This window comes from Crinia signifera, chromosome 19 (genome assembly GCF_055691185.1).
Source record: "Crinia signifera chromosome 19, ASM5569118v1, whole genome shotgun sequence".
Classification (NCBI taxonomy): domain Eukaryota; kingdom Metazoa; phylum Chordata; class Amphibia; order Anura; family Myobatrachidae; genus Crinia; species Crinia signifera.
The window spans coordinates 130,860,502-130,874,638 of record NC_139226.1 but is presented as its reverse complement, the minus strand read 5'-3'; the positions used below and the strand labels follow the sequence as shown (position 1 = coordinate 130,874,638).

At 50.8% G+C, this 14,137-nt stretch overlaps 1 protein-coding gene across 1 annotated transcript in view; it reads left to right on the top strand.

Moving 5' to 3' along the window:
* Positions 1-7,206: 7,206 nt before the first annotated feature.
* LOC146043003 (uncharacterized) overlaps positions 7,207-14,137 on the top strand; it is a 52,128-nt gene continuing 45,197 nt past the window's right edge. Inside the window, exon 1 of the mRNA XM_083163355.1 lies at positions 7,207-7,480. Within this exon, the coding sequence (XP_083019481.1) occupies positions 7,461-7,480 (20 nt within the window). The 5' untranslated portion in view covers positions 7,207-7,460. The remainder of the gene's footprint in view (positions 7,481-14,137) is intronic.

The window sequence follows — 14,137 nt, the reverse complement described above, 5'->3', positions numbered from 1 at the left end:
TACTCGCCTAAAGGCAGGGGTCCTGTCCACTTTACATCAATTTGATCCCAGCCTCCAGGTAAGTAAAGTGCAATCAAATAATAGAAAGGGCTCATCGTCTTGGCTCCATTAGGCCACAAGATGGCACCAGACCCTAGGCTGTGATTTCAAGACACTAAACTTCTTTCACAAAGAGCTTCTCTGGTTCCCCTCCCGCAAGCTCTGTAACATCACCTGGCAAAGTCACAAGATTCTGTTATTCCAAGATTACTCCGCGCAGCTCTCCAAAGCTCGGAAGGACTTCTCTCTAGTCTGCTCCAAGCTTATCCAAGATGGCATCAAACTTGCCATATTGTACCCAGCATGGCTCCGAATATACGACCGCACCTCCTTCAAAGACTTTTTGTCTCCCCCCTGATGCAGAAGCATACTTGAAGTAAGCCAGCTCCTCTACCCATTTCGATGAGCCATGGCCTGGCCACCCTTGATCCGTACACATTCATACTCTGCTTCCCTCTGAGATTGCTGCTAACATGTTTTTGATACATGATCTCTGCTAGTGTTCTCCCCCTTTTTTCTTTTACATATTTTTTAATTATATATTGCTATGTTTCTTGCAAACATTTGGATGTAACATACCCAGAGGCGTAACTATAGCACCGCAGCCCCCGCGGCCGCGGGGGGGGGGCGCTGTGCATGTGTGGACGCCGGGGGGCTGTGGTGCTATAGTTAGCCCCCTCCCGTCCGCCCATCTGCCGCCCGCCAATCCGCCGCCCGCAGCCTTTCCTGACTTCAGTGGTCCCGTCCCGGCTCCCTTACTGGCTTCATTCTTCTGCTAGTGAGACGGACCACAATAAAATGTCCGCCCCATATAGCAGACAGTTCTCTGAAACTGTCTGCTGTATGGGGGCGGACATTTTGTGTTGGTCCGTCTCACTAGCAGAAGACTGAAGCCAGCAAGGGGGACGGGACCAGCAAGACAGGTAAGGCTGCGGGCAGGGGGTGCGGCGGGGTGCGCCCCCCATTAATGGTGGGGGGGGGTGCCCAATTCATAGTTCCGCCACTGAACATACCCTTCAACGTAACCTCTGTTTGGAAGACAAACTCCCCTCCCTCATCTTACTCCTTCCCTCCTCACATGATTATTGCGAGCTTGCTGTGAAATTCACTTATCTTGTTTTATTTGTCTCGGCTCCATGGTTCAGGAGCAACACTTGGTTATACTATGTCTGTTTGGACATATTCTAATTACTATACTACAGGAATTCCATGATAAAATTGTTTATTTCAGTTATATCCTCCATAATTTCCTTATGACAGCCTCCTCCCTCCCTCTGACATAAATACTGGCAGGTTTAATACTGATAGTGAACCCCACCTTCCATCTTCTACCATGGCTATGGGACAAATTGGAAGCTGGAATGTGGGCGGCATTAATTCCCCACAAGACCACAATTGCATTTTAATGTATTTGAATAAGCTTCACCTCGAATGTATACAGGAGACTCATCTCACTCCAGTAGAAATTGCTAAACTCAACATCGTACAGTGGCAGGTGTATGTTCTATGCCGTATCACCCATGAGCAACATCATTCCATCCTTCTCAATATATATGCACCCAATTCTTCTTATCATTCTACCATAACATCCTAAAACTACTTACCCCACACTTACACTCACCTCTGTGGTGGCTTTAGTTTAATCTTGGATATGAAATTAGATAGACAATTCCAGAATTCCAGGAAACTGCCTCCAATAGGCATCCCTGCCCTATCTACCAAACTTCACTAATACCGCGTTCTTACTGCAAGGCAAATTACCGGGTCTAGCATGTCGATCCGGTAATTTGCCTTTCAACGCGGGTTTTTTTGCAGTGTGAACTATCTGCATACCTGGATCTCATACATGGGTAAAACCCTTCTTTTTACCCGTGTTTGAGATCCGGGTATGCAGACACGGGTTAACACTGCAAAAAACCCGTGTTGAAAGGCAAATTACCGGATAGAACTGCTTCACCCGGGAATTTGCCTAGCAGTGAGAACGGGGGTCTGTCGCCGCCACCGCTTCCAGCATTTAAATGCCGGGTAAATGCTGTGGAGTTCACACGCGCAGTGTGAACACGGCATTATTCGACAGCTGGCGTGTATTTCAACCTACTGAACCATACCTGCCTCTTGGCTGCTACTGGCACTCTATCTAGAATTGATTATATCCTCACATGCAGTGACCTATTCTTGAAAATGTTGTCATCCCATATTGAGCCTATCACATTTTCTGACCACTCAGTAACTTATTAACAGTTTCTTATATAGCGCACACATATTCTGCAGCGCTTTACAGAGAATAGTTGAACATTCACATCAGTCCCTGCCCCAGTGGAGCTTACAATCTATATTCCCTACCACATGTACACGCACATACAGACATTCTAGGGTTAATTTGTTGGTAGCCAATTAGCCTACCGGTATATTTTTGGATTGTGGGAGGAAACCAGAGTACCCAGAGTAAACCCACGCAGGTACGGGGAGAATATACAAACTCCACACAGTCAGAGCCACGGTGTGAATCAAACCCATGACCTCAGCGCTGTGAGGCAGTAACGCTAACCATTACACCATCCGTTCTGCCCCAATATATGGCTATCATTACATCTTTCCCTCAGAAAAAAGCACTTTAATTTTGTGGCGCTGCCGTACCTCCTTATCCACCTCTGAATCTCTAAAATCTGTCATATTAAAGACATGGGATACCTACGCCTTAGACAATGCTCTTCGGTCCAGTCCAACCCCACTCTGTTCTGGCAAGCCTCCAAAGCCACGATAAGAGGAGCCATGATTTCCCATACAGTTTACCAAAAGAAAAATAAGCCCAGGAATTTGCCCAATCTAATCTGACAACCAAATTTGTTCGATACCTTCCCACGATACCAAATCCGAATCCCGACAAGCAAAATACACCTTCGAAGGTTTATTTATTAAATCTGAATCCCTATACACATAATTTTAGATTCCATGTGCCCGGGAAAGGGAGAAGGAGACAAAGGGACCAGCACTGCCTCATCATCAAAGCAGCCCTGGAAGATCACTTTCTGGCAGGGCCAGACTGGCCACCTGGCCCTGCTGCCAAATGCCAGAGAGGCCGATGGACAGGTGGGCGGATTTGTCAGTCCAAGGTGGAAGCACCGCCTCCAGATCGGCGCACAAAGAGAGACGCTGGACTCGCAGCTCTCTCTGTGTGACGATCAGGTCCAGGAGATCACATGCGGCTATTCCCTCCTCTCCTGCAAGCCGGGATCAGCAGCGCACGCATGCACGTGCACAAATGCCAGGGCCGATTCGGCGGCCCAGTCCATCCCTGCTTTCTGGTATGGATTTCTGACACAGACGACAGGCAAAAAGACAACACATCCAAAAGGTCGACCCTGACAAAAGATCAACACAAAAGGTCGACATGGAAAAGATTGACACTGGAAAAGGACATGTGTTTTTAAAATTTTGTTGGTGTCTATGTCGGTATACAGTATGTCAACATGGACCCCAAATTAGAGTAACACGTCCCGTATCATGACTCGATTCGCTTGCCATGCTATGCTCAGCACACTAGCATAAACTTACTCTAGCCGACATGGATGTATCTAGCCGACATGGATGGAGAAGTAAGAACAAGTTGGTTAAAAAAATAATAATAAAGAAAAACGCATGTCAACCTTTTCTTGTGTCGAAATATTGCATGTCGGCCTTGTTTATATCTACCTATTGACTGTCGACATAGACACTGTCAGCCTATCCACCGGAACAAAGTCAGATGACGGTAAAGCCCGGCTTGGTGTTGTCACATCTGGTGCGACCATATCAGCATAGGCGAATCTAGGGGGTGGTCCGGGGGTGCACAGGACCACCCATTAGCCCATGTTGTAGCTGAGGACCAGGGCTTTCCAACGAGCCCAGCCCCGTGTCTCTAGCCCTCTGGGAACCGGAGATACGGCCAGGCAAAGCTGGAACGTTTTCCCTATAGGATAACATGGGACACGCTAATTCCGACCCCCACCCAGTTCAACGGCTACCTGTTCCCCCTTCGGCATCACTGAAGCTCGAGGTTGATCTCAGTCGAACCCAAATCGCTGGGCCTTCAATCTGATACCAGGCTGGATTCATATGGGTTAATTGGTTCCAGGGATATTGAGGTTAAACCGTTTTTTTCATTTCTTAAATGTAATTTCATGGCTGTTTATGTTCTTTGAGGGCAGATTTCTCTGGAACCAAACAGCCCAGTTTCACGGGACCAAAATCATTCTAAGCCAACTCAAAAGTTCTTCAATATGATATGTGTCTTATGTAAATGGGTCAGTTGGTTTCGAAGATATAGCTGGTTGGTTAAAGGGGAGTAGGGAGAGGGGAGTGGTTGTCTCTCCCCCTCGCACCAGAAAATGCAGGGACTAGGCTGGTGTATAAGGGGTCAGCGTGGGAATGTCCCTGCATAATCCTGGGACCATATTCCCGGGTAAATCCCTGCATTTTCTGTTGTGAAAGGGGTATTATTTCAAACAGCCGTGACCTGCAGTGCTCTGAATACAGCCGGGCAGCCCCCTGCTCTCTGCCCAACTGTCAATGACTGTCACCCCTGCAGCTTCCACGCACAACAACAGCGCGCACAATATTTAAAATGTCCTCTCGGCTAGAGGGGACACCAGGAGGGGAGTGGGAGCGTGCTCTGCGCTGCGCTCTGCTCCTCTCCCCATAGAAGCAGCTGCACCGCTCTCCATCTCTCCCTGCAGCAGCAGTGAAGGCTCATATAAAAATTTACAGTAAGTGGCACTTTTGGGGGCATTGCTTAAGGGACGCTACAAGTGGCATTATGTGGGGGCATTACGCATAATGTGTGGCTTAATGGGTAAGGGGCATTACGGTGTGCAGCATCATGTGTAAGCGGCATTATGTGTGCAGCATCATGTGTAAGGGACATTATGTGTGCAGCATCATGCGTAATGGGTACTATTGTGCGCGGCATCATGTGTAATGGGTACTATGGTGTGCGTCATCATGTATAATGGGTACTATGGTGTGCGGCATCATGTGTAATGGGTACTATGGTGTGCGGCATCATGTGTAATGGGTACTATAGTGCCATCAAGCAAGAACCACCTAGCAATGAGCACGTAGGTAAGCAGCACTTATGTGGCAAATATGTAATGGGCATTACGGTTTGTTATATAGTATGTAATGGGCATCATGATGTGTGGCACAATGTGTAATGGGCATTATGGTGTGTGGCCTTATGTGTAATTGGCATTACGGCATGTGGCTTTATGTGTAATGGGTATTACGGAGTTTGCTAAAATGTGTAATGGGCATTACTGTGTATGGTCTAAAGTGTAATACCACACCCCTTTTTGTGATGCCACGCCTCCTTCCCACGAGGCCACGCCCATTTTTGACGCGCGGCTGCGCCGCGCAAAGGTCCCCCTACTGTTATATCTAGATCTGGGACCACCCATTACCATAATTCTAGATTCGCCTATGCATATCAGGTAAGGAGTTATTAACCCCTTCAGTGGCAATCCCGAGAATTTTCCGGGTTATGCTTCAGTGCCCAGACTGGCAAACCCAGAAAATTCTCGGGATTGCCTGTGCTTAGAGCCGGGCAGCCCCGCTGAGCTGATCAGTGAAATCAGCTACAGTAGCTTCTGCGCTGCCCGGCTCCCTCTGCTCGGCCGCGCCTTCTCCTCTCCCCGCCCTCCGGCTGTTGTATTACAGTCTGCGATGGAATGGAACGTTGTGTCGGGTTGACGGGGGCAGAGGCGGGATGCCGGGGGCAGGGCCGGGCAGCGTCTGACATAGTGCTCAGCTGCGATTCCCAGCCTTGGGAGACAGCGTGGTGTTTTTCTTTTAGGGAGTGCTCCCCATTAAAAACTCGCCCAGTTGGGAGCACTCCCTAAAAAAAACACCACTGAAGGGGTTAATATACAGTAGATAACATTAGGTACTAGGGCCAATACCAAGCTCTGGAATGCTTCATGTTTTGGATATTGGGAAATCTGACAATAGAGTAATTACCATTTAAACAATGATCTGAGATATGGGAGTTACAAACCCACCAATTGTCAGGATAGTCCCACTTTTCAGGCACTGTGCAATGGGGGGGGGGGGGGGGGGGGCACGGCGGCACACTCTGAGCGGTGTCAATTAGGTGTCAGTAGAGGATAGGGCAGCCAAGCAGCTGGCACTATAAAAAAAGGAGTGACGCGGCAAACGCAAGTTCATATGCCCTTACTGGTGGAGTTCCGGGACTGGGAATAAAAATGTTGGGGGGTATGGGAAGAGTAATTAGCGAGTTATACACCTGCCAGGGCATTCACAACATGATTAGCAGGCAGGGCGCGGACGCAGAGGACTAACCAGTGTTTTATAGGCGTGTCCATAGAAACACAGGACGAACCCCAGAGAACACAAGCGTGCCCATGCATACTCGGGCAGGCGGCTGCGATCACATGACGTCAGCACCTGCTCCCAATCCGGCAGATATCAGCCATCTAAATAGTAAGTATAGACTTATGCCTGGTACACACCAGGATGACTAGGGCCCGATCCCCTCAATCTAGATCCAATTCCGACCAATTGGATGTAGATTGTGTGCTGATTGGGCCCTTTTCTATCCTGGTGTGGACCGATACCGATCCGATGCGCGGTCCCGCGGGGCGGTCGTTATTCAGATCCTACCTGCTGCAGGTAGGATCTGAATAACGACCATACTGCCGGGTGCAGGTCGCCATCGGATAGGACCCGCTCACGGTGCACATCGTGAGCGGGTCGTGCCCCCCCGCGTCATTGTGAGCGGGTCGGAAGAAACACTGACGACCCGCTCACAATGTGCATCGTGAGCGGGTCGTCGTGGTGTGTACCCCACATAACTTTATAGAGCAGATGTGGAAGCGTACACAACCGCTCACATGCTAGTGCTGGGGTTCGTACGGCAGACGGAGGGGGGCATGCGATCGGTCAGCGTTTACCTGCTCACTGTGCAGCAAATATACGCTGTCTAGCGCACAGGTCTGAATCAGGCCCATTGTTCTTACAGATATGACTGGTGGGGAAGACATTGGTGGTTACTGACAACAGAACAATAATGCCTTCATAGCAAATGATAGGAAACGAAACAAAAAGCCAGCTGGTTCCCTGAGTGTGGCTGGCTGACGGGAATAGCTGACATTGTGCAAGAGAGGAGCCCGGAATGCAGAACTGGATGCTGCCACTCCCCATGATGCACCGGGAGCCGCCACCAGGCCTGGCCTGCTGCAGCAGCTGCGGGAGCTGCACTCACACTCCGGGCCGGGCTACAAGGTCCGCGGCTGCGGCGGTGGCCATTCTGCGTCTGCCGTGGAAGTGACGTGACGTCCGTGAGGCTGCGCCAGTGAGTTCCCGTCAGTGCCGGCCGGGGCGGAGGGACGGATCTCCCGGAGGGAGCCCAGCAGGGAACCTGCAGTATGGAGGAGGATGATCACAGGTGACGACCGTTATGTGGTGCCTCTCACCGTCATACCCGTGCTGTGTACTGCCCGTCATGTAGCCGGCCATAGGCTGCTGCACTGCTCCCCAGCTGAGGGGATACTAGCCCTCCCCCCCTCCTCCTCTATTCATGTTCCACCACAGTATTTCATACGGATGCAGGTGCCATTCCATTGACACTTTGTGGAACTACAAGTCACAGCATACAAACCTCTACAAGTTCTGAAGATTTACTGATTGCCACCACCTGTGTAACAGGACAGCAGCTGCCTCATGTGCCAGCACCACTTCATACAGCACACACATGCAGTCATGTGCCAGCACCACTTCATCTTCATACACCAGCTGTACTGTTGTTATACTACCACAAGGACTGATACCGTCCCTGTACTAGGTAACCTAGTGACACTGCCTGATACTGCGCTCACATGCAGTCATGTGCCAGCACCACTTCATATTGCGCACACATGCAGTCATGTGCCAGCACCACTTCATCTTCATACACCAGCTGTACTAGTGTTATACTACCACAGGGACTGATACCGTCCCTGTACTAGGTAACCTAGTGACACTGCCTGATACTGCGCTCACATGCAGTCATGTGCCAGCACCACTTCATCATCATACACCAGCTGTACTGTTGTTATACTACCACAAGGACTGATACCGTCCCTGTACTAGGTAACCTAGTGACACTGCCTGATACTGCGCTCACATGCAGTCATGTGCCAGCACCACTTCATATTGCGCACACATGCAGTCATGTGCCAGCACCACTTCATCTTCATACACCAGCTGTACTAGTGTTATACTACCACAGGGACTGATACCGTCCCTGTACTAGGTAACCTAGTGACACTGCCTGATACTGCGCTCACATGCAGTCATGTGCCAGCACCACTTCATCATCATACACCAGCTGTACTAGTGTTATACTACCACTGGGACTGATACCGTCTTTGTACCAGGTAACCTAGTGACACTGCCTAATACTGCGCACACATGCAGTCATGTGCCAGCACCACTTCATATTGCACACACAAGCAGTCATGTGCCAGCACCACTTCATCATCATACACCAGCTGCACTAGTGTTATACTACCACAGGGACTGATACTGTCCCTGTACTAGGTAACCTAGGCTCTCTGGTGACACTGCCTGATACTGCACACACATGCAGTCATGTGCCAGCACCATAGTGTTCATTGTAGCACCCGCCAACTTTGAAAACCCATGCAGTTTCTCTTCCCTGCTTGGGGTGTCGCTGTCTGCTGCAGTGCTTCTACCACAGTGTGGTCTGTATATAAGCACTGATATACAAACCAGACCTGTGCTAGAAACAGCACAGCAGACAGCGACACCCCGGGCAGGGAAGAGGAACTGCATGGGTTTTCAAAGTTGGCGGGTGCTACAATGAACACTAGCACCACTTCATCATCATAAAGCGGCAATACTAGTATTATACTACCACTGGGACTGATACCGTCCCTGTACTAGGTAACCTAGTGATACTACCTGATACTGCACACACATGTCATGTGCTCTTGTTGTGGGGGATTATATGTGTGTGTGTGTGTGTATATATATATATATATATATATATATATATCTCCTATATATTTGGCTACATCTGTCACTCAAAGTGGGTGTCTGTGTCTATAACGCTCTGTTCCTGGACTTTCCTCTTAATGTGTGATTGCCTTCATCTGTGCTGAACACCTTTCTGAGAAATTAACCTGTTTAAAACAGGTGATGGCAATCATACATTAAGGGGAAGTCTAGAAACAGAGCATTGTGTCCCTCCTGGAGAGGGTCATGTTGGGAGGTATGTGACAGAGAACCAGCGCAGTGAGCCCACAGACAGTGCCAGACAACCACTGCCTTCCCATGTTGCCCAGCACTACTACTCCACAGCCACCAGGTGAGCGCCCCCCTCCCGCGATTTGCGGCAAAACCTCCCCCCCCGCACGCCCCCCCCTCCCGCGATTCGCTGCAAAAACACCCGCTCCCCCGCGACCCCCCCTACCGCGATTCGCAGCAAAAACACCCCCGCGACCCCCCCTCCCGCGATTCGCTGCAAAAAGAACCCCCCCACGACCCCTCCCGCAATTCGCGGCAACCCCCCACCGGAACCCCTGTGAACCCCGCCCTCCCGTGATTCGCGGCACCCACCCCCGCGACCCCCCCTCCCGCAATTCGCGGCACCCCCCCCCCCCCCCCCCCGTGATTCGCGGCAGCTCCAGAATTAAATTGCACATGGAAAACACTGACATGGCTATGGTCGACAATGAAAAAGGTTGACATAAGTTTTTGACGTTTTTTTGTCATTTTTTGAATATTTTCATATTCATTCTCATGTGTCGACACGGACACCAATGAAGTGCCACACTTATGTCAACATTTACATGTGTTGACCTTTCTGTGTTGATTTTTTTCTTGTGGCGATTCGCGTCACACCCCCGCAACCCCCCCTCCGGCGATTCGCGGCACCCCGGCACCCCCCCCGCGACCCCCCCCCCTCCCGCAATTCGCGGCAACCCCCCACCGGAACCCCCATGAACCCCGCTCTCCCGCGATTCGCGGCACCCACCCCCCGCAACCCCCCCCGCAAATCGCGGCACCCCCCGCGATTCGCGGCAGCCCCAGGATTAAATGGCACATGCAAAACACTGGCACGGCTATGGTCGACAATGAAAAAGGTTGACATGAGTTTTTGAAGTTTTTTTTTTCATTTTTTGAATATTTTCATATTCATTCTCATGTGTCGACATGGACACCAATGAAGTGCCACACTTATGTCAACATTTACATGTGTTGACCTTTCTGTGTTGATTTTTTCTTGTGGCGATTTGCGTCACACCCCCCCCCCCCCCACAACCCCCACTCCCGCGATTCACGGCACACACACACACACCTCCCCCGTGATTCTCGGCACCCCACCCCGTGACCCCCCCTCCCGTGATTCACGGCACACCCCCGCGACCCCCCCTCCCGCAATTCGCGGCACCCCCCCGCGATTCGCGGCAGCTCCAGAATTAAATTGCACATGGAAAACACTGACATGGCTATGGTCGACAATGAAAAAGGTTGACATGAGTTTTTGAAGTTTTTTTTTTTCATTTTTTGAATGTTTTCATATTCATTCTCATGTGTCGACATGGACACCAATGAAGTGCAACACTTATGTCAACATTTACATGTGTTGACCTTTCTGTGTTGATTTTTTCTTGTGGCGATTCGCGTCACACCCCCCCGCAACCCCCCCTCCCGCGATTCGCGGCACCCCCCGTGACCCCCCACCTCCCGCGGCAATCCCCCACCAGAACCCCTGTGAACCCCGCCCTCCCGCGATTCGCGGCATCCAACCCCGCGACCCCCCCTCCTGCAATTCGCGGCACCCCCCGTGATTCGCGGCAGCTCCAGAATTAAATTGCACATGGAAAACACTGACATGGCTATGGTCGACAATGAAAAAGGTTGACATGAGTTTTTGAAGTTTTTTTTTTTCATTTTTTGAATGTTTTCATATTCATTCTCATGTGTCGACATGGACACCAATGAAGTGCAACACTTATGTCAACATTTACATGTGTTGACCTTTCTGTGTTGATTTTTTCTTGTGGCGATTCGCGTCACACCCCCCCGCAACCCCCCCTCCCGCGATTCGCGGCACCCCCCGTGACCCCCCACCTCCCGCGGCAACCCCCCCCAGAACCCCTGTGAACCCCGCCCTCCCGCGATTCGCGGCATCCAACCCCGCGACCCCCCCTCCTGCAATTCGCGGCACCCCCCGTGATTCGCGGCAGCTCCAGAATTAAATTGCACATGGAAAACACTGACATGGCTATGGTCGACAATGAAAAAGGTTGACATGAGTTTTTGAAGTTTTTTTTTTCATTTTTTGAATGTTTTCATATTCATTCTCATGTGTCGACATGGACACCAATGAAGTGCCACACTTATGTCAACATTTACATGTGTTGACCTTTCTGTGTTGATTTTTTCTTGTGGCGATTCGCGTCACACCCCCCCCCGCAACCCCCACTCCCGCGATTCACGGCACACACACACCCCCCCCCCCGCGATTCTCGGCACCCCACCCCGTGACCCCCCCTCCCGTGATTCACGGCACACCCCCCGCGACCCCCCCTACCATGATTCGCCGCAACCCCCGCCCCCGTAACCCCCCTCCCGCGATTTGCGGCAACCCACCCCGCGACCCCCCTCCCGCGATTCTCTGCAATCCCTCCCCTCCTGCGATTCGCAGCATCCACCCCCCCACAACCCCCCCCCTCCTGCAATTCGCGGCACCCCCCGCGACCCCCCCTCCTGCAATTCGCGGCACCCTCCGCGACCCCCCCTCCCGCAATTCGCGGACACCTAAGTTGCAATACAGGGCACCTTTATACAATTCTAACCATATTTCTCATATACAAACGTTCACAAATTAAGGGGGCGTAGCCCCTTACGACGGTGTGAAGAGCGCCCGTAGGGCGCGATGAATCACCTAGTATATATATATATATGTGTGTGTGTGTGTATATCTCTCTGAGTGCGCCACCAATGTTGATATACCATGGTTGCTTGCCTGACCCTCTCCTTCAGGGAGAAAATGCTCTGTTCCTGGACTTCCCTGGTAATGTAGGATTACCATCACCTGTGGTGAGCTAGGTAACTGACAGGATTCAGTATTAAATCCCGGCGTTCAGAATCCCGATCGCCGAAATCCCGACAAGGGGGGCGCGTGGATCGCCCCCCCCCCCCCTTTGCGGGCTCGATGCGCTCGCCACGCAGCGGGCCCGGTACCCCTCGCTACGCTCGGCATGCTAATTTATTCTCCCTCCAGGGGTGTCGTGGAGGGAGAAAGTGTTGGGATTTCGGCGATCGGGATTCCAGCGTCGGGATTCTGAACGCCGGGATCCCGACCGCCGGGATTTACACTGCATCCCAATTGATAAGAAAGGTGTTTCACCACAAAGCAGGAAAGTCCAGGAACAGAGCATTTTCTCCCTGAAGGAGAGGAATCGCTCGTTCCTGTTTTGCAGGCCAAATTCAATTCCACGGAGCGGTGTCACCATGCTGCGACATCGCCACTCAATGCATTTCTATGAGTCACAGGAGCAAATAAGGAGCATGGAGACAGGATTGCACCAATCACCGCGTATGTTGGTGCCGCAACTATGAGAGTGGCTACATCTGTACATGTGCACAGTGTCTAATCACTGGGGGCATGCCCCCGCAGTAATGCCAAAAAGGGGCCCCTGCTTTGTTTCCTAGCACGGCGCCCCCGATTTTGATCGAAGTGCATCTTATACAATCGCATGCAATATAGCGCCATGCAATGCGATTTTTAATTGTACAAGCACCCTGATGGGTGCTTACATTGTTAAATGCACCCCCATTTTCAACGCCACCCCCACTATCAAAGTCAACCCGAAGTGTGGCGAGCACAGCGAGGGGCGGTGGTACGCATCCTCCGACTTTTTTCATACCCCCACTATCCACGTCGGCGTGGATTTGGTCTTGGATAGTGTGGGGAGCGCAACGAGCCACCGAGCCCGAAGTTTGGCGAGCGGACACGGATTACTTTACATGTATTTTGCATCCCCTCGCGGGGCTCGCCATGCTTTGGGCTCGTATTCCGTATCCCCTCGCGGGGCTCGCCACGCTTTGGGCTCATTGGCTCGCTGCGCTCGCCAGACTATATAGAATCAACTCCACGCCGACGTGGATAGTGGGGGTATGAAAAGGTCAGAGGACGCGTACCGCGGCCCCTCACGGGCTCGCTGCGCACGCCACGCTTCGGGTTGGCGTTGATAGTGGGGGTTAATTTAACATAGTAATCACCCATCAGGGTGCTTGTACAATTAAAAATTGCATGCCATTTGCTGGCATGCAATGCTATGCGATATTTAATTGTATAAGCACTCCTGTTAATTTAACGGGAATATCGCATCGCACACCACTAGGTACGGTATGTGATGGGCGCCGTGCTAGGAAACAAGTACCGCTTCCCCTTCCCGGCATGGCTTCAATGTGCAGGAGTCCCACTTCAAGGATGCTGAAAGTTGGGGAGAAATAAATATATAATCAGAATTTATTGTTTTCAAGTGTATCAAGATGCACAAGGAATTTATTCCAGTAACCACAACTCCATAAGGTACCACATACAACATTACACAAAAACAATAAATAAAATGTAATCATATTAACATAACACATATGTACTGATGCTTCCTGCCCTTTCACTAGAACAAAGCAGAACTTAGATTTCCCTATAAATAGTTTTGAGCAATCGTGTTAGGACCTGCAGAAAAGTAGGGTCCTGGGAAGGGGGCTGCAGGCTTAAATGCATTTATCAATACATGAACTAAATCTCCACTGTTTATTAATATTAGTTAATTTAGTGCAGAGCCCCTACAATTTCTATTTAAATAATGTGGTCACAAGCCATAGGGCACCCCAAAATTAGGAAAGATGAGTGCCGATGTTTAATATATAAAATATATATATGTGTGTGTGCGCGCTGCGTAGTCCTGTGTAGCCGATGCTAAGCCTGTGCGTAGCACACACAGCTGCTATCGGACACACCTACAGCAGCGCTGAGCCGCCCACCCCCCACATGTCACTACAGCCGCAGCACCGCTGCCAAGGA